This window comes from Alligator mississippiensis, chromosome 8, assembly GCF_030867095.1.
Source record: "Alligator mississippiensis isolate rAllMis1 chromosome 8, rAllMis1, whole genome shotgun sequence".
Taxonomy (NCBI): Eukaryota; Metazoa; Chordata; order Crocodylia; family Alligatoridae; genus Alligator; species Alligator mississippiensis.
In genome coordinates this window covers 16,643,626-16,664,377 of record NC_081831.1, presented here as the reverse complement: position 1 = coordinate 16,664,377, position 20,752 = coordinate 16,643,626, and the positions used below count along the sequence as shown (strand labels likewise).

The following is a 20,752-nucleotide window of genomic DNA, read 5'->3' as shown; positions in this document are numbered from 1 at the left end:
TGGGGTGGGTGCGAGATCTTTGATTAGACCAACGGAGTCGTCAAAAGCTTGCAAAGATCTTCGTTCCCACGACTCCATTGGTGTCATGGAAGAGATCACACCCACCCCAACAGCCTGGCCATGTTAGGTGCGGGCACCGGACCGGCATCTTGGATTCATTCCCCGCTGCAGGGAAAGCAGTGCTCATGGAAAGTGTGCGGGGTGGGCAAAAAGCTCAGTGCCAGAAACAAACATGGCCGCTGAAGCTTAATTCTGGCGCCAGACAAGTCCTTCCCAGCGGCTTCCGGGCGACGCTCTGGTGGGCTCTATGGTGCGGAGGCCGGAAGTGCGCTCGCTTCCCTCAGTGTAGCTGCGCGTGCAGCAGCGCCGGCAGGTACCGCGGGCTGGGGCTGGGCGAGGGGCTCTTCGGGGTCCAGGAGCGAGGCGGCTGCAGGCAGGGACGGTGCATCTCGCACTCGGTCTGTGGCCGCCTGCCCCCTTCCCGCTGCTGCTCGCTAGGGCGGGCCCCGGGGGGGACTCGGGCAGCCTTTCCTTAGTGGTTTTCATCCCTGGGCCGCTGGGCTGTGTCTGAGGGGCCCGCGGGCAATCAGCAGCACGTGAATACCCGGCTGAGGGCTCCCAGGGGTCCGCGCCCCCCTTCGAAATGGTTAAATTGGGGGCCCGCACATGAAAACAGGTTGGAGAGCACTGGTCTAGCCGCACGCGAGGCCTTGCAGAGCGGGGCGTGGAAATGGCAGGGAGGTGACATTTGCCCCCACGTGCGGTGCCTTGCATCCGTTTTGCTTCCCGCTCCGTCCGAGTGGCAGGCGGCTTTCACCAGCTGCGCCCGTTTGCTGAGGTGCGGGGGGTGAAGGCCAGAGGGCTCGCGTGAGCTTTTATTACTGCTGTGATGTAATGTGGGCGCTGGTTGTGCTAACCGCTGTGCGAGCACGCCCCGCTCCAGGAGTGTGCAGCTGTAAGTGGCTGAGGAGAAACCGTTATTTTCACCCTGCAGTGTCAGTTTCTAAATCCTGTGGGTTTCTGTCCCACTGCAGCTTCTCGTCCTCTTGAAGTCTCAGATCAAGCGTAGTGGCTTTTTAACCTGGCGGGGGAAATGCCATATATCTGTGTCCAAGAAGGCAGTTTTCCTGAACGGCACCCCAGGAGAACCGCTCTTCTGGTGTGGTTCAGGACCCCCCGAGGTGCAGCAGCTTTAAGCCCAGTTTATGGAAATGGGAGTCTCCTCTTTTGTGTGTTCTGGGGGCCTTATGGCGAAGGGCAAGCAAAACTCGGGGGCATCCGAACCCTGATCCTTCAGGCTTGGGCCTGCAAGTAGGATACCCGCCAAAGGATTTGGAAACATCTGAAGCCCCAGGTCGGGGTGGAGGATGTTTGCCAGTAGTAGGGCCACTTATGGTTCTGGACGGACTCTCAGCTTTGGCATTTGTTTTGGCTAATTTGGCTCGGAATACGGAAAGTTAAAAAAAAGTCCCACTGTAGCAAAGTTGGCCACTCTGACCCCTATTTCAGCCTCACAGCCAGTTGCCGCTGATTCCCCTTATTGACAGCAGTGTTGCAGAAGCAGTGGCAGTGACAAGCGGGAGGCTGTTGCTGAGTGATGTTTTGCACACCCCTTTTCCTTTCTAGGGGCATGTTCCACACTTTGGGAAATGCTGCTCTCATGCATGTACTTTGGAAATCTGCGATCTGCATGATTATTTAAAAAAATCCAGAGAAAACCTTGATAATAACTAATAATGCATTGGATTGGTGAACCTGGAATAATTTAATTGAAGATCCTATTTGTTTATTTGCCCTTTACTTTAGTGTTTCCCGCATCCTGCTTTTCATTTCCAAAAGCTTGGTTTAAGAAATGTTGCAGTGAGCTTTGGACATTTGGACTTAAATGCCTCATGGAGAGCTGCATTGACTTTCTTGGGGCTTTGGGCAGGTGCATGGATTTGCTTGTATGAAACTACTTCCAGACTTGGAGAGCCTTTGAAAGGCAGTGTAGTGATGTGCATCAGTTGAGAACAAGCAAGTGTTACCCTTGCCATGCTGGGAGGCTAAAGGATGTCATGATGTGCGTGAACAGCTATTTCTTTCACTTTCAGATTCTCTTGCACGAGTGCTAGGACAGTGTTTTTCAGTCTGGGGGTTGTGACCCAAAAGTGGGGTGCAAGAATACATGAAAGGGTTGTGAACAAACTTTAAAAATGGATTCTACTTTAAAGGAAAAGAATGTGGGGAACTGTGACTTTTCCCTTGCAGACTGGCAGAGTTCCAGCCTGTAAGGGGTTGCTTGGGGCCCTCCTTGCCCTACACCCCTCCCACCCCACACACTGGGGCTGGGACCTGGAGGCAGAGGATCGGGAGTGAGGAGCACTGGGTCAGGACTGGCCATTGATGTTTACAAATGGGTCCTGGTACAAAAAAGGTTGAGAACCACTGTGCTAGGATATACTTGATTCAGATCCTTAAATGTTTTCCTTTGAAATTTATTTCTGTTTAGTTTCATACACTCTAAATGTAGTTGCAGGGTAGTGCAGACACTGCTTTAGCTCTGTTCTTCATGTAGTGTCCAGGAACAACAGGACAAATGAAAAATGAAGATTTAACTGCTTTGTCCTTTTGGAACAGCTCTAACTGCTCTGCTTCATGCCTCTTTAAAGCACTTTTGAGGGCACTGAATGGCAGGAACAGCCTGTAGGCTGATGACCTCCATTTAAAACTAAACTTCTGCTAATGGAAGTTGATGCTTTATTAAAGATACCTAAGATCTGATGCTGAGAGGTACTCAGCAGCCCCAGCTTCCATGGAAGTTGTAGGTATTCAGAATTTCTAAGGATAAAAGGACCATACAGGATTTTTCAGTTCAGTGATCTGAGATCATTTTACAAATAGTAATTAAGCCTCACAACACACCTGTGAGGAAGGTCAGTCTTTTTGCAGCTGGACAAACTAACAGTTTAAGTGACTTGCCCCCACTCTTAACAGTGACTGAGTGGCAGTTAGAAAAGGGGTGTAGGAGTTGGAAAGCTTCCTGTGCTAACTGCTGGGTACATTACTTCTGCTAAACCTGCACAGTGCTATGCCTTCAGGTAGCCTCTTCTTTTTGGGAAAGGCAGGAAAGCAGGATGTCTTTCAGGCTATTTGAAATAGGAGTGTCTGGTTTATAAGTTGCTTGGTTTGCTTGCAGCTGCTTTAATGCTTGAGGCTCCTGTGGGCTTGCTGCAGGTGTTGTGACATACACGGTGTTGGATAAGATTCATCCTATTTCCGCCTTCTGCAGGGAATGGCTGTGTCTTTGCTATAATGAAAAACGTCCCTACCAGTTCCCCAGTAGAAGAAATGTTGCTACTCCATGCTGGCCAGATCAGTCCTGCCTTTAGATCAGGGGTCGGCAATGTCTTTGGCTGGAGTGCCAAAAATACCCCAACCCTGCCCCATGCCTTGACTTGATGTGCCAGGGGAGGTGCGAAAGGCCTGAGCCTTGTTGCTGGTGGCAGCTGCATACGTGTCTCTGGGCGGATGGCATGGGAAGGGCTGGGCTTGCGCTGCCTTGGTCCCTTCCCTGCCCTGAGCTGTGCGTGCAGTCAGTAGCTGTTGGCATGGGGCTGGAGCCGGTGCCAGTGCTCCGGAGCCTGGTGCAGCTGTTTGCTGTAGCTGCCCAAAACCTGGGCTGGATATGGCTGGCTGCTGGGAGGCTACAAACAACTGCACTGGGCTCTGGAGCCCTGGTACTAGCTCTGTGCTGGTGGTGACTGCACACACGCCTTGGGATGCCAGGTGGGGAAGGGGCCAAGGCAGCGCAACCCCAGCCCCTCGTCATGCTGCTGCTACAGGACTTAGCCAAGGGCACCAGAGCCTGGCAGCTGTTCGCATCCTCTTGACTACCTGCCATAGCTGGCCTGGGCTCTGGGCAGCTGCAGCAGGCGGTGGCTAGGCTGCAGGCAGCTGCACTGGACTCTGGGCTCTTGGAGCACCTGGAGCCTCTGGGCAGATGGCAGAGGTGGGGCTGGGGTTGCAATGCCTCCAGCCCCTTGCTGGCCATCTGTCTGGAGGTGTGAATGCAGACTGCCTTGGAGACCCAGCAGGGGCTCTGGAGCCTGGTGCAGCTGTTTGCAGCCTCCAGGCTACAGCCAGCCCTGGCTCTAGGCAGCTGCTGTCAGCCGCGGAGCCTCCTGGCCACCTGCTGTGATCAGCCCAGGTTCTGTGGCTGGCAGCAGCTGCCCAGACCCGGGGCGGTCTGTGGTGTGCTGAGCAAAATGACCTAGCCTACCATGCTTTGGCATGTGTGCCAGGGGTTGCCACCCCCTGCCTTAGATGCATGCTGCTGTCTTCCTGGTATATATCTGTTATTGTGCTTGTATTGACATCATCAAAGGTAAAATTATGTCTGTGTGTTGGAGGTCACCACTGCTGAAAGACTGGATGATTTCTTCATGGGGGTACCTCTGAAAATGCTGCACAGCTTTGTTCCATTCTTAATGTTAAAAATTAGTGCTTCTTTTCTCTCCTTTTAATTCTTATTTCCCCTTCAGCGCATGCTGCGGTTGAAGAGGGCTGCATGTAGCTATCTCTGGAACCACTCAGTAGTGCACCTATTTTGCATTGGGTGGAGGAGGTAACTTCACTACCATGCAAAATACTCCCTTGTTTTTGGGTCACGCCTGCATCCTCTGCAGTGCTTCCAGCTCTGGAATGAGGGTCTGAATTGTGAAACCCAGTTTCCTATATGGTAACTTAACTTACTGTGTAGTCATGCCTTCAGTTGCTGCTCTAGTTCATTATTGTGGCCTTTTTCTGGCAGCAGAAGAAATGCTGTCTACAAGACCTGTTGCTTTTTCTATTGCTTTTTATCTAAGTTTGCAATTTCTAGTTGAGGCAATGAGAGTTTATTTCCAGGATCTGTTTCTGAGAAACTGTTTTGGAAACTTCAAAGGATATTGCTTATGCTAGCAATGAAGTGAACTGTACTGTAGGAGCCCCGCATTTCTTACAGAATTTAAATTTCTTATCTCCATGGTGATTACTGTTTGTTTGTACAGTGTTGTGAATGTTCATGATGCTCTCCATGCAAATAAGAGACCATAGCCTTATCCTGAAGAGCCTTGCTCTCTCTAAGGACATGATGGAAGGTCACAGCAAATATTGGGCACAAGGGGAAAGATGAGGGGTCAAGTAACAGTTTGTATGTTTGTATTCCTTCTCTCTGTCCAGCTAGGTTTCATGAGTGTTAATAGGCTGTGGGGAATTTCTCATTAAGATGTACATGCTGGTTGAAAACCATACAAGTTCCATCCTTCATCTGAAGAGGTCACCTGGAATTAGATCGTGGTCTCTCTTTGTTGGTAAGACACTAATGATTCTTTCTTGAACATGAGATGAATAATTATGAATAAATATGTTGGAGCTGCTTTTCCTGTATTTTTAAGCTACTCGTGAAATTGCATGGGCATGATTTGATCCATTTAAATGGAGGTTTTAAAGAAAGGGAATTGCATGAAGTTCTCTGAATAGAAGTCCTAACACACAGACCCATACATTTTCCAAGTGGAGGGACATCCACCCCAACATTGACCACCCTTTAGCTGTGCTGCCGAGTGTGCTTGAAGTCCTGCAAAAGTGTGATGGCCTCGGATATGAGATGGCACAAAAAGAATAAATGCGTAGCTGACTGTCTATAGAAACCTGGGGTGAAACCCTGGTTCCATTTAAGTCGGTGGCAAAACTCCCAGGTATTTATTTCTAGAATCTAAGATTTCCCCTTTGGCATGGTTAGAACATATCATGTCTTAAGGGCACTGTGTAGATATTTGGAATGAAGTATTGCAGCAAGTGTTGAAAGGTAGGCATGTTTTCCCTTTCTTTGTTATATGTCAGGAAACAGAATTGAAGGGACAATCAGTTATTTGTCCAAGACCGCACAGAGAACTGGTGGCAGAATCGAGATTTTGGTTTCCAGTTCTACTTCCTACTCAATGATGCTTTTCTATAATGTAAAATAATTTCTTGTCAAATTCTTTCATGATGTAGATCCTTCACTCCAGGGCAGGAAATACTTTTGGAGCTTGTGAAAACACTTGGCTGTCTTCTGATGCAGGTTAACATAGTAGCGGAGGCACAGGTTTTTTTTTTATTGGTCCTGCCAGACGCATTCAACTAAGGGTACCTGATCCTCCTTTTATGAGAAATAATGAATTTAACTTCAGGATGTTTATGTTTTAACTAGGAATCTTTTAGTTTATATATGAGTTTTGCTTGTTTTGAATCCCGCTTCTTATCTTTTTTCCCCCTAGGAATATCTTCCATAGGTCTGGGTGCTGCTTACTATAGTGCAGGTAATATCCAGTCCCTTTGTGGAATATTTGTTTATTCTTTCTTGTTGAAGTTATCTATCACATGGTGATGACTCCTCCTCCTCCTCCTCCTCCTCCCCCTGTAGCTTCTGCCTGATTTTTCTTACATGACTGGGTTTTGACTGATAAAGTGCCTGTTTACAAACATTAATTAGTTGATGCTTGCAACTTCCCTGGGAAAGTGGTAATTAACAGTCTGCCACTGAACTGAACAGATTTTGCTGCCTTGATGTAGGTATTCTGTCTTTTGTGATTCTGCTAAATCATCCTTGCCAGCAATTGCTAATCCTTAGGGTTTATAAAATACCTCCTGAAAAGGAATTTTTCTTTTAGATTGGATCAGCTTGCAAGAAATAACAAGTATTTTTCTGTCTTACCTCCTACAGAAAATATCCACAAACCATCCTCTAAGCTGTTTGTTGCATTCTTTGGGGCTTCAGAGTTGAAAAGTTACATTACCATGTAATTAGTAGATTTCACTGGATTTTGTCCTGGAAAAACCTGTCTGAACACTGTCTGTATCAGCTGACCTTCTTTAAGAGGCTGCCATGAAATCTGTCAAACATACTGCACATAATTTATTTTCTACTTTCAACAGAAGATTGATTGAACACTTATTTTAGTGACTACTTTGAGCAGGCACTTTAGGCAGGCTACACTGTGTAAATGTTTTCATCATGTCACATTTTAAATATTTGTTTGCTAAGAGATGTTGACTGATTCCTTTATTGTTATCAAGAAGTGTTTGTTTTGGTGAACTAATTTCCTAGTCCTTCACCCCTGTTCTCTGCAGCACAAATATTTGAGGGTCTATCGTAAGAGCCATTTGGACATGCTTGGCTATCTCAGTTTTCAGGAAAAAAAATAATGCCCATAATAAAATTCTGCTGCAAGTCTTGTAACAATAAGTGTGTTTATAATCCTGAATAATTCTCATCCCAATATGGATAAGGGCTTAAAAAAACCCTTTTTGATCATGGAAAACGTTAGAAATACCATGTCAGGGTTAAAAAGAAACATGTCCTGTGATAGAAACCATCTTTTTCTCTCTCTCACTTTTCTCATGAGCAGATATGGGGCTTTTTTCTAAATAAAGATCTCTATTCAGTTCTCAAATAGCATGTCTAAAACTTGTGTATTTTGTATTGTTTAGACACATTGGGATGGAAACTCTTCTATATAGCTGGGTGTCTCTTTGTGGCTGCACAGAATCTGGAGGAGTGGGAGGTAAGATGCATGCTGAACTCAGACAGGAAATGAGTTTATGCTTACTTAAAGGATTTGTTAAACGTTGGTTTCAGCAGCCAGGTGTTTTTTATGTTGTGCAGTACAAATAAGTTATACTGTTGTTGAGAAACTTGGTGGGATTGATACTGTTTAGTAAATTTTAGCCACAAGGTACCTGGGTGCATTGGTTGATTAGCAAGATGACCACAAGCTCGCAAGTGTGGTGGACTTGTGAAAAAAGCCAGTGGACTCCTAGGGTGCGTTAGGTGGGGTGTTTTCAGTAGAGATAAGGGAGTGCTAGTGCCATTGCACAAGGAATTGGCAGGATTCCATTTAGAAAATAATTTGCAATTCTGGCCACCAACCTTGAAAAGGTTGAATTTAAACTGAAACAGGTACAAAGAAGGGCCACAAAGATGATTATGGGAATGAGACCTTTCTTTATGAAAGAAGGCTGAAGAAGCTTGGTTGTTTTGTTTAACGAAACTCAGATTGAGGGAGGGAGTATTTGTACATTTGTGTAGTAAATATTAGGAAACAGAGAGCTTTTTAAGCTGAAAACCAACACAAAATCAAATTGGCTACAAACTGGCTGGAGACAGATGTAGATTGGAAACTAGAAGATTTGTAACTATCAGAGGAGTGAAGCTCTGGAATAGTGTTCTGAGATTAATTATAGGGACAAATAATTTGAATAATTTTAAGAGTGAATTAGGTAAATTCATGGGGGAGAGAGTATGTTAGGACAGGGAGTTATTAGTTCAGCCATCAATATGTGTGACTTGTTGAATCCTGTATTTGGAATGTGGTGCTGGTAAACCCATATTTTAGAAGTTTTGCTGGTTTGCCTGTAGGGCCTAGGGAATAATGTACTTATTTCTTCCCTGTTATTGCAGTGGTAAGGCAATGCTTTTACCTATGGTATGTTTTAGGGCAGGGGTTATCAACTGGGGGTACGTGGAAAGGGGCCAGGGGATACGCGCGAGTGGGTGGGGATGGAGCACCGCCACCCTGCGCCGCCCCTGGAGCAGGGCCTGTGAGGGGCGAGGGCAGTGGCTTCCTTCTGTGAGGCACACAGGCACTGCCCAGCTGGCTGGAAGTGGGGGTGGGGAGGGGAGCTTGCACGTGGATGCTGCTATCCACTACCCCGTGCTACCACTGCATGCAAGCCCACCCCTGCTCCGTGTCTGGCTGCTGCCATCCTCCCTCACCTCCCCCTTGCTTCTCCAGAAGTGTATGGAGAAGTGGTACACTCCTTAAAAAAGGCTGAAACCCCCTGTTGTAGGGTGTTTTTTGATATTTCTGTTTTTGTGCCTGGGAGTAGTGTATGATGATGTGAAAAAGGGGTTTGGGGGATTTGTTGATAAATGATTGCCGGAAGGCCCCTTCCAATCCTGTGTTCCTAATTATTTTACTGATAAACTCAGGTTTAGGGATGCGACTCAGTTAAGCCTACTTGTAGTAAATGAATTCCTCTGTAGATTACTTTTACAATTAAGTTGAATGATTTGCAGCATTTGAATTTTGTCTAAAGGGGAGAGAGCAGGAGTAGAGCATGCAGTGACTAAAGCATACTTCCCATACATATATCCTGGTGCTACTAGTGATAGGGAAGAATCCTTAACCAGGACAGATTTCTTCTCACTGCTTCCCCACTCTGTGGGGAATGGTATGTGGGAAATTTTTTTTTAGTGATGTGATATTTACCCATTAGGAAGTAGATGAAGGACACTGACTAATTTTGCTGCCAGTCAGAAAACTTTTTTGCTGTAGTTACTTGACCTATTTGAATAAGTAACTTGGGCATAAAAAACTTCGTGTTTCATTAACTGTCTCAAGCCATCAAATCCTTGGGACATCTTTTTTCAAATATAAGCCTTGTTATAACAGATAAAACCAGTGCTGGCAGTGGTTGGTGATTTGTTGTTGACAAAAGGTGTAGGTAGAATTTATGTACACTGAAGCTTTAGGATTGTTGAACACACACATGCAAGCCTAACAAGGATTTTTCAGTTTCTCCAGAGTGGTATTTTGGTTTATCATCAGGCACAATTTATAGCTATAAGGGATAAGGCAAAAGTGAGACTAAAACCACCTCAAATCCTCTTCTGGGAAGAATTTGAGAGAAAGCCAAGGACATTATTTTGGTTTTATAATCCAGCAGTGACACGCAAGTGATTATAATTAAACTTATTAAGTTTATATTGCTGAGATAGCATAATTTAATTTTTAAGGTGTAGATGTCAGCTGTTCTTTTTTTAGAGAATCATTTAGTTAATGTTTTTCAATTTTGCAGGAAGCTGTATTTGACAAGAGCAAGGGAAAAGTCATTCTAAAAACATTTAACCTCTACAAAAAAATACTGACCTTCTCCAAAGGAGGCCATGAACAAGGTAAGAAAGCAGGGGTTTCTGTAGTCACCAAGCATGGGTGCTGGATAGAAGAATTATGTATGACTTTGTTCCATATGTACCTCTAAAGCACTGTACTCAAATCAGTCATATCCATTCATTTCCAGTGGCTTTGCAGACAGCGGATGCCACCAACGTTTTAAATCTTTTTGACTTTTAAAATACAAATGAATGTAAAATGGCTATAACTCTCCTCACCTATGTGGTCAGAGTGCCTGGATTTTTTTTTAAATACCGGTATTAATATTTCCTTTGGTATCTTATTATTCATGCTTATGTTTTTTTCTGGTTTAATGTACTGAAATTTATAGTGTGTTTGGCAAATGTGAGTGGTGAAAGACAGGGATCTAGGAGTTGCGATAGAGGATTGAACTTCAGGATTTTAATCCCAGTTTATGCAGTCACGGGCAAATCGCTTAAACCCTGTGTCTTTGTTTTACCATCATCATTTAACTCATGTAACAAACCTGTTACTTGAAATCCTGGGTTGAAGGTGCAATAAAACCAAAGGGTTAGCTCATTCTATTTTAAATTTCTTTATTTGTAATGCGTGCCTACATGCACACACACACAAGTATGGTGCATCATTCATATTTATGGGTGTGGTTTACTGTTCAAGTCAGCTCAGAAAATACAGCTGAATACTTGGGATAGGTCGGGGAAGGGCGTTTTGTGCCTGAAAGCTCATTTAACACTTCTCCCAACTATATACAGTTGTTCCAATAAAAGATATTACCCCCAAACTCCCTGAAGCCCCTTTGCTTCTCACATTTTCTGGACCATGTCAGTTACAACAACACAGTCCAAACCTGCTGCTTCTGGAAATGCAAGATGGCAAGATCCAAATTCATATCTTTTAAGCCTCTTGACATTTCAGACTGAGCAGTTGCCAGGCTCTCTGGAACTCTAGAATAGGCAGGAATCCGAAGGGAAAGTAGGAACTTCAGTAACTTAGTGCAATCCACTTGGGAATAAGCATCAGGTTGGTTACAAGGTTGAAAAAGATCTAAGGGTGCACTCAAAAGATTTTTTTGGCCAATACTGATGGCTGATTATTAACCAGCCATATTGGCTGATACCAGTCTGATAGCCAGTATGCAGCTTGGCAGCTTGGAGAGCAGTGTCTGGCCGGTAAGACTGCGGGGCGGAAGGGGTGTGGGGTGGGGGCACAGATTGAGGCTTTCATGGTGAAGGAGGGAGTAGGGCAGGGGCAAGGCGGGGCATGGGAAAGAGCCACGGGTAGCTCATTCAGTGGTTGTGGGGGACTGGGGAGTGGCATGGCTCCTTGCCTCTGTGCGCACCCCTGAAGGAGCCATGGGGGGCATGTACCCCCCAGATTTGTGCGTGGGGTGAGGGTGAGCTGCCCACTGTGGACTTGGGGCCAGGGGCTCTGCTGGTCTCTTACGGGGGGGGGCGCTGAGTTGGGGTTGCACTTGGGGTGTGGGGGTGGTGCCAGGAGTGGGGGGCCATGCGGAATTTTTGGGTGGCTGTAGCCCACCCCATAGCCACCCTTCCCAGTGCTGCCACTGCCTTCCCTGAGCACACCCCTGGCCCAGCCTTGCCTCCAGGAAGAGGCCAGCGCAGCCCCTGGCCCTGAGCCTGCAGCAGGCAGCCCGCCTTCATCAAATCCGGGGGCCTCATGCCTCCCCTGGGGGTGTGTACAGCAGCAGTGAGCTTCCCCTCCTCCCTGCTCCCCCCCCTTACCCCCGCAAAGAGCCACTTACAGCTCTGTCCTGCACCTTGCCTCACCCTGCCCCAGCTGTGCAGCACTGCCCCAGCCCCACTTGCTCCCTCACTGTGGAGGCCTTGATCTGCCTCCCCATGCCTCTTCCCTCCCCAACACCCCTTCCCTCCCACAGACTTACTGGCTGGATGCTGCTCTCCAAACTGCTGAGCTGCGTTCCTGGACGCATACATGTGTGTGGTTGCACGCATGCATGCAGCACTTATTTTTTACATTAGTGGCTACACCGGCCAAAAAAAGCCAGTTGCTGATTATCTTTTTATCAATGCGAATCCAATATGAACCGATATATCAGTGTACCTTTAAAAAAACATCTCTGGAAATATTTCAGGGATACCGGTTTTAGCCCTATTGGTCTACAGGCAAAAGTATTCAGAACTCTTGGTAGAAGTGATATCTCTTATCAGACCAACTAAATACTTCCAAAAATTTTTCTTTACTGGTAAGCTTTTGGGCTCATGTGCCTTTCTTCAGGCAAAGGAAAATGCACAGATTGTGACATTTCTCCCAGGTAGAAATGAAACTTCATATTACAGCCTGTGCATTCTCCTTTGCCTGAAGATGGATGCATGAGCCTGAAAGCTTGCAAGTAAAAACATTTTTTTGGAACTATTTAGTTGGTTTAATAAAAGATATTTCTTCTACCAAGAGTTCTGAATGCTCTGGAAATACTGGAAGTTACAGGTATTCTGTCACACGGGAACTTGGTTTGCTGTGACTGTGTCAGAAATTAAAATGAGAAACTGAGGCAGACTCAGTCCTCTCTCTGCAGCACACCACTTGGGTCCTGGTGTTATCCCCTTCTCCCCAGACATAGGTGTACTGAGGAAGCAGCATGTTCAGCTTCTGGAAGGAGCATCTGGGGTGCTGCATCTGGTTTGCTTTGAGCTTTCTGCTTTTGACTCTTCTGCCACTCCAGCTGTGCAGCTAAGGGCAGAAGGGTTTTTACAAGTATGTTGGTAGCAAGAGGAGGATCAGGGAAAGTGCAGGTCCCTTACTGAATGGGGGAGGCAACCTTGTGACAGGAGATGTAGAAAAGGCTCAAGTGCTCAATACCTTTTTTGCCTCAGTCTTCACAGGCAAGGTCAGCTCCCAGACTACTGCACTGGGCAGCCCAGTTTGGGGAGGAGGTGAGCCAGCCCTCAGTGGTGAAAGAACAGGATGGGGACTATTTAGAAAAGCTGGATGTGTACAAGTCCATGGGACTGGATGGGATGCACCCAAGGGTGCTGAGGGAGTTAGCTGATGTGATTGCAGAGCCATTGGCCATCATCTTTGAAAACTTATGGTAATCAGGAGAGGTCCCGGATGATTGGAAAGGGGCCAACATAGTGCCCATAGTTAAGAAAGGGAAGGAGGAGGATCCAGGGAACTATGGACCAGTCAGCCTCACCTCAGTCCCTGGAAAAATCATGGAGCAGATTCTCAAGGAATCAATTTCTAAGCACTTGGAGGAGAAAAAGGTGATCAGGGGCAAGTCATGCCTGACCAACCTGATTGCCTTATATGATGCGATGACTGCCTCTGTGGATGTGGGGAGACTGGTGGATGTGGTGTACCTTGATTTTTAGCAAGGCTTTTGATAGTCTCCTACAACATTCTTGCAGGCAAGGTAAGAAAGTATAGGTTGGATGAATGTACTGCAACGTGGATACAAAATTGCCTGGAGCATTGGGCTCAACAGAGTATTAATCAATGGCTCGATACCTAGTTGGCAGCTGGTATCAAGTGGAGTGCCCCAGGGATCAGTCTTGGGGCTGGTTTTCTTCAATGTCTTCATCAATGATCTGGAAGATGGCACAGAGTGAACACTCAGCAAGTTTGCAGATTAAATCAAGCTGCGGGGAGTAGTAGATATGCTGGAGGGTAGGGCTAGGATTCAGAGTGACCTAGACAAATTGGAGGATTTGGACCAAAAGAAATCTCATGAGGTTCAACAAGGGCAAGTGCAAAGTCCTGCACTTTGGATGGAACAACCCCGTGCACCGGTGCAGGCTGGGAACCGACTGGCTAAGCAGCAGCTCTGTAGAAAAAGACCTGGGGGTTACAGTGGACAATAAGCTGAATCTGAGCTAGCAGTGTGCTCTTGTTGCCAAGAAGGCTAACAGCATATTAGGCTGCACTGGTAGGTGTGTTGCCAGCAGGTTGAGGGAAGTGATTATTCCCCTCTGTTCAGTACTGATGAGGCCACATGTGGAGTACTGTGTTCAGTTTTGGGCCCCCCGCTGCAGAAAGGATGCGGACAAATTGGAGAGAGTCCAGCAGAGGGCAACAAAAATGGTTAGGAGGCTGTGGGACATAACTTGTGAGGAAAGACTGAGCGAACTGAGTCTAGAGAAGAGGAGACTGAGAGGGGATTTAATAGCAGCTGTCAACAACCTGAAGCAGGGTTCAAAAGAGGATGGAGCAACACTTCTCAGTGGGGACAGATAACAGAACAAGGAGCAATGGTCTCAAGTTGCAGCAAGGGAAGTTTAAAGTTCGATATTGGGAAGAATTTTCTCACTAGGCGGGTAGTAAAACACTGGAACAGGTTAGCCAGAGAGGTGGTGAAAGCTCCAGCCTTAGAGGTTTTCAAAACCTGGCTAGATAAAGTTTTGACTGGGATGAGCTAGTTGGGGATGGTTGGACTAGATGACCTCCTGAGGTCCCTTCCAACCCTAACTTTCTATGATTCTAAAACTAAAGCTATAAACTATGTTGCATGAGATCACAGGTCAATTAGAAATTGAACTCATGGTGCCCTTGGTTTTCACAATCATACTCTTTTCTGGGCTGAATCAAATTGTCTGCTGATAAATTAAAATACTGTGGAGTAATTAGAAACCTGTAAGCATTTAGAACATCTGGGCGCCACACTTCAAGAGGAATGTGGATAACCTGGAGAGGGTCCAGAGAAGGGCAACTCATATGGTCAAGGGCCTGCAGACCAAGCCCTACGAGGAGAGACTAGAGAAACTGGACCTTTTCAGCCTCCGCAAGAGAAGGTTGAGAGGCAACCTCGTGGCTGCCTTTAAGTTCATCACGGGGGCACAGAAGGGAATTGGTGAGTTTTTATTCACCAAGGCGCCCCTGGGGGTTACAAGAAACAATAGCCACAAGCTAGCAGAGAGCACATTTAGATTGGACATTAGGAAGAACTTCTTCACAGTTCGAGTGGCCAGGGTCTGGAATGGGCTCCCAAGGGAGGTGGTGCTCTCCCCTACCCTGGGGGTCTTCAAGAGGAGGTTAGACGAGTATCTAGCTGGGGTCATCTAGACCCAGCACTCTTTCCTGCTTATGCAGGGGGTCGGACTCGATGATCTATTGAGGTCCCTTCCGACCCTAACATCTATGCATCTATGAATCTTTCAGTGTATAGTAGGTCTTTAAACAGTTTCTGTGTCTGTGCTGGAGGTGTGTATTAGTGTATGAACTTCTTCACTTTTTTGTGTCCTGGAAACTAGGTAGATGTCTTCTAAGAACATATATTTTGCCAGGAACAGGGAGCAAGTATCAATTAGCGTGATAATGCAGATCAACAGATGCTCTGAAAATGAGTGATCTGAATGTTGAAATCTTTCATTTACTCAATCTCCTTAAATTTACCTACTTTCTATAGAAAACAGTTCAAACAGCTATTAAAGAAAGAGGGAAAACGGTGGGAAACAATAAATTGGGCAGGTGTCCAAGTTAATTACTACAGACTATGCTGGCTGGTGCATACTGCTTTACTTTGGTGTTTACTCTGTGCAGTCAGTGGTGTCTGGTATCCTGACTGCAGGTTAGAATTTACCCAGCTGAATGGGAGGAGGGCAGAAGTATGAAGCCATCAAAGGTAGGAAGGGGTTGTTGAGAGTCTCAGTTGCATAACTGAGAAGTAGTGTGTGGAGAATGGCTATTACAATAATCAGTTTCTTTTTCCTTACTTTTGCAAACAGTGGTGGCTCTGCTGCATGAGATTCGAGATGTGAACGTGGAAGAAGAGACTGTGCGTTATTTTGGGAAGGGTTACCTGGTAGTGCTACGATTTGTCACTGGATTTTCACACCCACTGACCCAGAATGCAGTGCTGGGCTGTAGGAGGTGCAGTATAATTTATACTTTTTGATTAACAGTGTGCATAAGGGCAGATGTTCATCACAGGGTCAGCGGCCAGATTTATAGGAGGCTGACTATTAACCATTGGCAGAATTGTCCTGTCTCGTTTTCTAGACTTATTTTTAACCATTAGTAGGAATACTCTGTTTATGATTTTCAGACCCTTTGATATTTTGAATCACTTGAGCTGCAAGCATCTGCCTAATCAGATTTACAGTATTTTCGTATTTAAGGCCCCCTTAGTACTGTATTTGATTCATAGTAATTCAGTCCAGAGGAAAATTGGCCCCTAGATCATTGTTGCTATTTTACACTAGAAACTCCTTGTGCTACATACCATGAAATCTATTTAATTAGTCACTGGGATAACTCCTCAGTTTGTTCTCATAAGTTAGTGCACCGAGTTCTTGCCAGGTCCGGTGGTTGAACTGGAAACACTTTGGCCTGTTCATCACATTAACACTAAATTAGTTATTTCAAAATGTGTACACATAATGCATGTGAAAGTTGCTCCTGGTAATTAGTCATCTTAAAAGGTACTGACTTTTGCTCTGTCAAGCCAGTCAATGTTTGCAAAGATTTGGATGCTTTGCAATTTGTTTTGGCTCAGTAAGATGTAGGTAATCAGTAGTTTATGTAACTCCCACGTGGAGAGCACACCATTTTTTTTTTTCTAGTAAGAAACTGTACATTAAGTATTTATCTGTATAATGTTACATTGCTCATATAGCAAGGTAGCATCCATACAGTTTGCACTCGGATTTTATTGTAGTATTTTTCTTTTCCATGCTAAATGTCAAAAACATTTTTTGTTGTGTTTTTAATATGACATGCAAAATATGTATCCCAAAAAAGCTGAAAATGGCTAATTACTGATTATTAGTTACTCATAGATTAGTCATTGGTACCAGTTCCCTTTGAGTGATAAATTAATTGGATTTTACTGTACTGTACAAACTTGTAATTAAAACAGCTCTTTGGAACAGGGACTTACAGTTGAAACCAGACGCAAATAAGAGCCAAGAGCAGAAGTGGGCAGTCGGGACAATAAGTGCAGAAAGCAGCAGGCCCAGTGCACTAGCTTTCCAGGGAGAAGTGACAGGCTAGAATCAGGCTGTTTCTACTATTTTATTTTTAGAGATAACATTTTATGTCTCCAGAAGGAAGTGCATATTTAAGAAGAGATCACTCAACAGCTTTACTTCTGCTTCTCAGGAGCACATGACATCTTCAGATAGGCTGAGGGTGATGAGGAAATTTACAGTACATTTCAGGGCCTCAGCCAAACTGTTTAAGAGTAGTGTGGACTTAATGGGAGAAGCTGCACTATATTAGTGGCAGTTATTTTACTATTAGGTGTTTTGGTATGACAGGAAGTGTTTTGAAAACTAAATAGAACATCTTAACAGCCTCTGTTAAGTGCTTATACATTAATGGCGCTCGTAAGCGTTGTGCCTTGTCTCAGAATTAGAACTTTAGTATCCCCATTCATTCTACTTCTTTTAGTACAGCTATAGGAATCTGATTCTCTTCTACCTTGTGTGACTAGTGCAGTTATCAGCTAAGTTATGCCTGAAGAATTGCTAAAACTGATGATATAAATTAGAAAGAGATTCACTGGCTTCTCAGCTGCTAAAGAGAATTGACTTGTGAATGAAGCCTATTCAGATACGAACATCATGGGGAGATTGGACTTTGATGTCCCTTATGGGGAGGTGCTGTTAATTATAGCCCTATTCCATAGACTGACCAACTGTTCAGATAGGTACTTAACCAACACTGGGCACTTTCACTGTCTCATCAGCACCATGACATTAATTCTTATGCCATTTATTTTTTTTCCAGTGATGCGGAAACAGTTGCCAAGCTCATTGTTAGCTTTCTGAAACTGAACATCGTGGACAGCCATCATGACCTCTCGCAGAGCAGTGAAATGGAGGACAGTGATGCAGATGAACCCAAGGATGAGTATTAATAGTAAAAATGAAGCGAATAAAGCAGAGCCATTTGGGAATGGTGCTGGTTACATTTCATCCAAGAAGACCTTCAAGGTTTTGGAGCTCCTATCTCTTCTATGCTTGGGAATTCTGCTGTAGTTACAATTGTAGGAGTCTGAGTTAAGGCACATCAGTGCTGAATTGCTTTAATTTTCTGCATCCAATAAACTGTTTTCTTCTTGGATGCTTCAGTATGAACTTGCTCAGACATGGCTATGTACAGTCTAAAGCAAATATGATGTTGTTACTTTTCCTTTTCCATGTAATTTGCAGATGTAGATGATACTTGTTTGTGAATTTTGTCACCTTATTCTAATTATGTAGTTATTTATTAATGAATTAGTTTGAACTCCTTTCTTGTTTTTCATATCCACACGTGTAAACTTCCAGTTATTGCAGATATCCACTCTCGATGCAGGGTAACTGCCTTAAGATGAGTAAGTTGGGGCTTTGTATTTCTGTAAGTCATATTATGTTATTGCTTGAAAACTTAATGTAATGTAGATATCTAATTACTGTAGCTAAATTTACAGAGTAAGTAACTGAATTGATTTTAGGCACCATACTATAATAAATCAAAAAGGTAAGTCAGTATCTTAACATTTAGGGTGATGCCAAGGTCCATAGGAAGGAAGTGTCAGACTTACCATTAGAACTAATAGAAATCAAAGTTTGAGTTTGAAAGTGTCTAAATTGACCAGTATTATATTTAAAATTATATTGCAGGACACCTCCTCCTGGGTTGGCCAAAGAAGTATGATTGCCTTTTTTTTTTTTTTTTAAATAATATATTAAACCATGTTGGCACTTGCCTTAGAACAGTTCCAAGCCGTTGATAAGTTTTCAAACTGCTGGTTGAAAGAGAGACCTAATTTGATCCAGGTAAAACAGTAGTGGTGGGCCTAAAGTTCTGTTACCCTAAGTACTTTTAAAACGATAAATCTGTTACTGCATGGAAAGCCTGCCACATGGGTTTTTAAAAACGCCAACTGTAACAAATAAAGCGGTAGCCTAGATCTGTCAGCTCTCCATATTTTAGGACTTCTGGCAGGTGAGATAGCATCTTTGTAGCCTTTGATGCTATCTGAATATAGCTGGGATAGCGAAGTATGTCAGTGCTTTGTGACCAAATCTAACTCCAGCATATGTGGTGCTGGTGATCTTGGTTTTAAAAGTTTGTTTCTTGAATGGTTTTATTAATATAAATATATAATGTCAATGTATCTTCTGAAAAATAAGAGTGGATTTTTGGACAGTCTACCCTCTGCACTGATCAGAGTTTTGCTAGAGCTGGAACTCTTAGTTATGCTTGTTAAGATGTCATATTGCTGAGAAAACACAGTGAGCTAAAAGTCACTTCAACATAATAAAACTTGTACTTTTTTTGGACAGCACAGTGTTGAGACCTGAATTACTTAGGACTGTATATTTTATTTCATAAACCTTTATTTAGCAGTTTAATATATCAAAGTTAATGGAGCTTTTGTTTAATTCTAATTAATACTAAAATTATTTGCTGGATGTATATCACCTATAACTACCTCAGAAGGTAGCATTGATATGCTGTTGGCTCAGCAGGAGATCTGAACTGGATCCTAGGGATAAGGCTAGTCTAAGCATGAGATTGTTCCCTAAAACTGGGGAGCTGGGGCAAGGGAATTATAAAGCAGAAACACTTGGGGACATCTGACTGCTGAAGAAATTGCTTGACAGTAGACCCATGCTCCAGAAACAGAGGCAGGAAGACTTTTGGAAGAAGCCAAACTGCTGTTAGACTGGCCAAGAGCTGCCTGGGTAAGACATTGAGAAGTCTGAGCCTCAATCCAGCAAAACTCTTAAATGTATGTTTAGCTTTAAGCTCAATGGACAGAGGGTACTAGGATTCTAACCTGTGCTTTTTATTCCCAGCCTTAACAGTCTAGCATACACAAGTGAGAGAGAGTCTTGTTCTTGTTGCTGACTTCAAATGGGAATTAAATCGTAATAGGAATACAATTCCTGTTACCAGTCAGATCAAAAGGAATGGAGCAGGTGATTGCTGTTTGGAAGGAAAGTGGTCCACCTTTATTAATAAACTGAAGAAAATGAATTGCAAGTCTAAACATTTAAGCAAACTTCTGCTAGTCCAGGTGCCTGTGAAGAAGCCCTGTCGATTAGCTAGCATATCACGACTCAACTCTGCCTCTCACCGTTTAGGGTTAGAAAATCAGATGTACTAATGAATAGCAATGATTTGAAGATTTAGGAATAAAGCCTAAATTAGATTAAGGCATATTTTTCAGAGGTAGATAGGGATACTCAAATCCATAAAACATTCATGTGATAGTAACACCTGAAAGTGACCTTTTATTTAAATATACTCCATTTTTTTATCATGGATAGCATTGCTTCTGGGTGGAGAACAGGACAAGCAATTGGGAGAACTGGATTCTATGCCAGCTATGATGTGGGGTGACATTGGACAAATCACCTTGCACCATTGTGCCTCAGTTCCCCCACTTGTAAAATGGAGGTGCTCATTACACTGTCCTCTGTAGTCAAGTACTTTGAGATCTACTGACGAATAGCACTATATAAAGAGCTAGGTATTTGTTATGAGCCAAAGGTCCATCTTCAAATACTTCTCTTGGAAGCAGAGGTGATGCAGAATGGCAGGATGTAATACTTAGTTACTTTGAGTTCACAGGTTTACATATGTAGAACATCCTTACAGATGCACTGTACTATGTTCAGAACATCAGCTTAATCTTGGCAGTTAGGACTTTGTTTTCTGTCCCCAACAGGTGATGGCACATGGGAGATACTGAGTATAGTTTGTGTGTTTGGATTTGATTTTGAAATGAGTCTTACTAAGGTAATATGGTTTGCCCAATTCTCCCAGAGCCATAATCCACAATGATACAGTCGAGACATTTCTTGCACATGTTTCCCCTTCCATCCTTTGGTTGTTAA

At 44.2% G+C, this 20,752-nt stretch overlaps 1 protein-coding gene across 2 annotated transcripts; it reads left to right on the top strand.

The window, feature by feature from the left end:
• The first annotated feature begins 286 nt into the window (after window positions 1-286).
• LOC102571660 (cytochrome b-245 chaperone 1) lies at window positions 287-19,191 on the top strand. Of its 2 annotated transcripts, none has more exons than XM_014602001.3 (7): window positions 287-373; window positions 5,203-5,333; window positions 6,282-6,323; window positions 7,495-7,568; window positions 9,865-9,961; window positions 15,644-15,788; window positions 17,649-19,191. In XM_014602001.3, exons 2-7 carry the CDS (start codon window positions 5,249-5,251, stop codon window positions 17,776-17,778), a joined length of 573 nt encoding a protein of 190 aa, XP_014457487.1. In that variant the 5' UTR covers window positions 287-373; window positions 5,203-5,248; the 3' UTR covers window positions 17,779-19,191. The 2 variants fall into 2 exon arrangements, with proteins under 2 accessions (XP_014457487.1, XP_006270486.1); XM_006270424.4 differs by having other exon boundaries at window positions 318-373; window positions 5,207-5,333.
• Window positions 19,192-20,752: the final 1,561 nt, after the last annotated feature.

Excerpts from the sequence above, each read along its gene's own strand:
- LOC102571660 (XM_014602001.3), top strand. The coding sequence starts at position 5,249 with ATGTACATGCTGGTTGAAAACCATACAAGTTCCATCCTTCATCTGAAG. Across the intron at positions 9,962-15,643 it reads CAAAGGAGGCCATGAACAAG|TGGTGGCTCTGCTGCATGAG; the intron begins GTAAGAAAGCAG and ends TTTTGCAAACAG. Across the intron at positions 15,789-17,648 it reads GCAGTGCTGGGCTGTAGGAG|TGATGCGGAAACAGTTGCCA; the intron begins GTGCAGTATAAT and ends TTTTTTTTCCAG.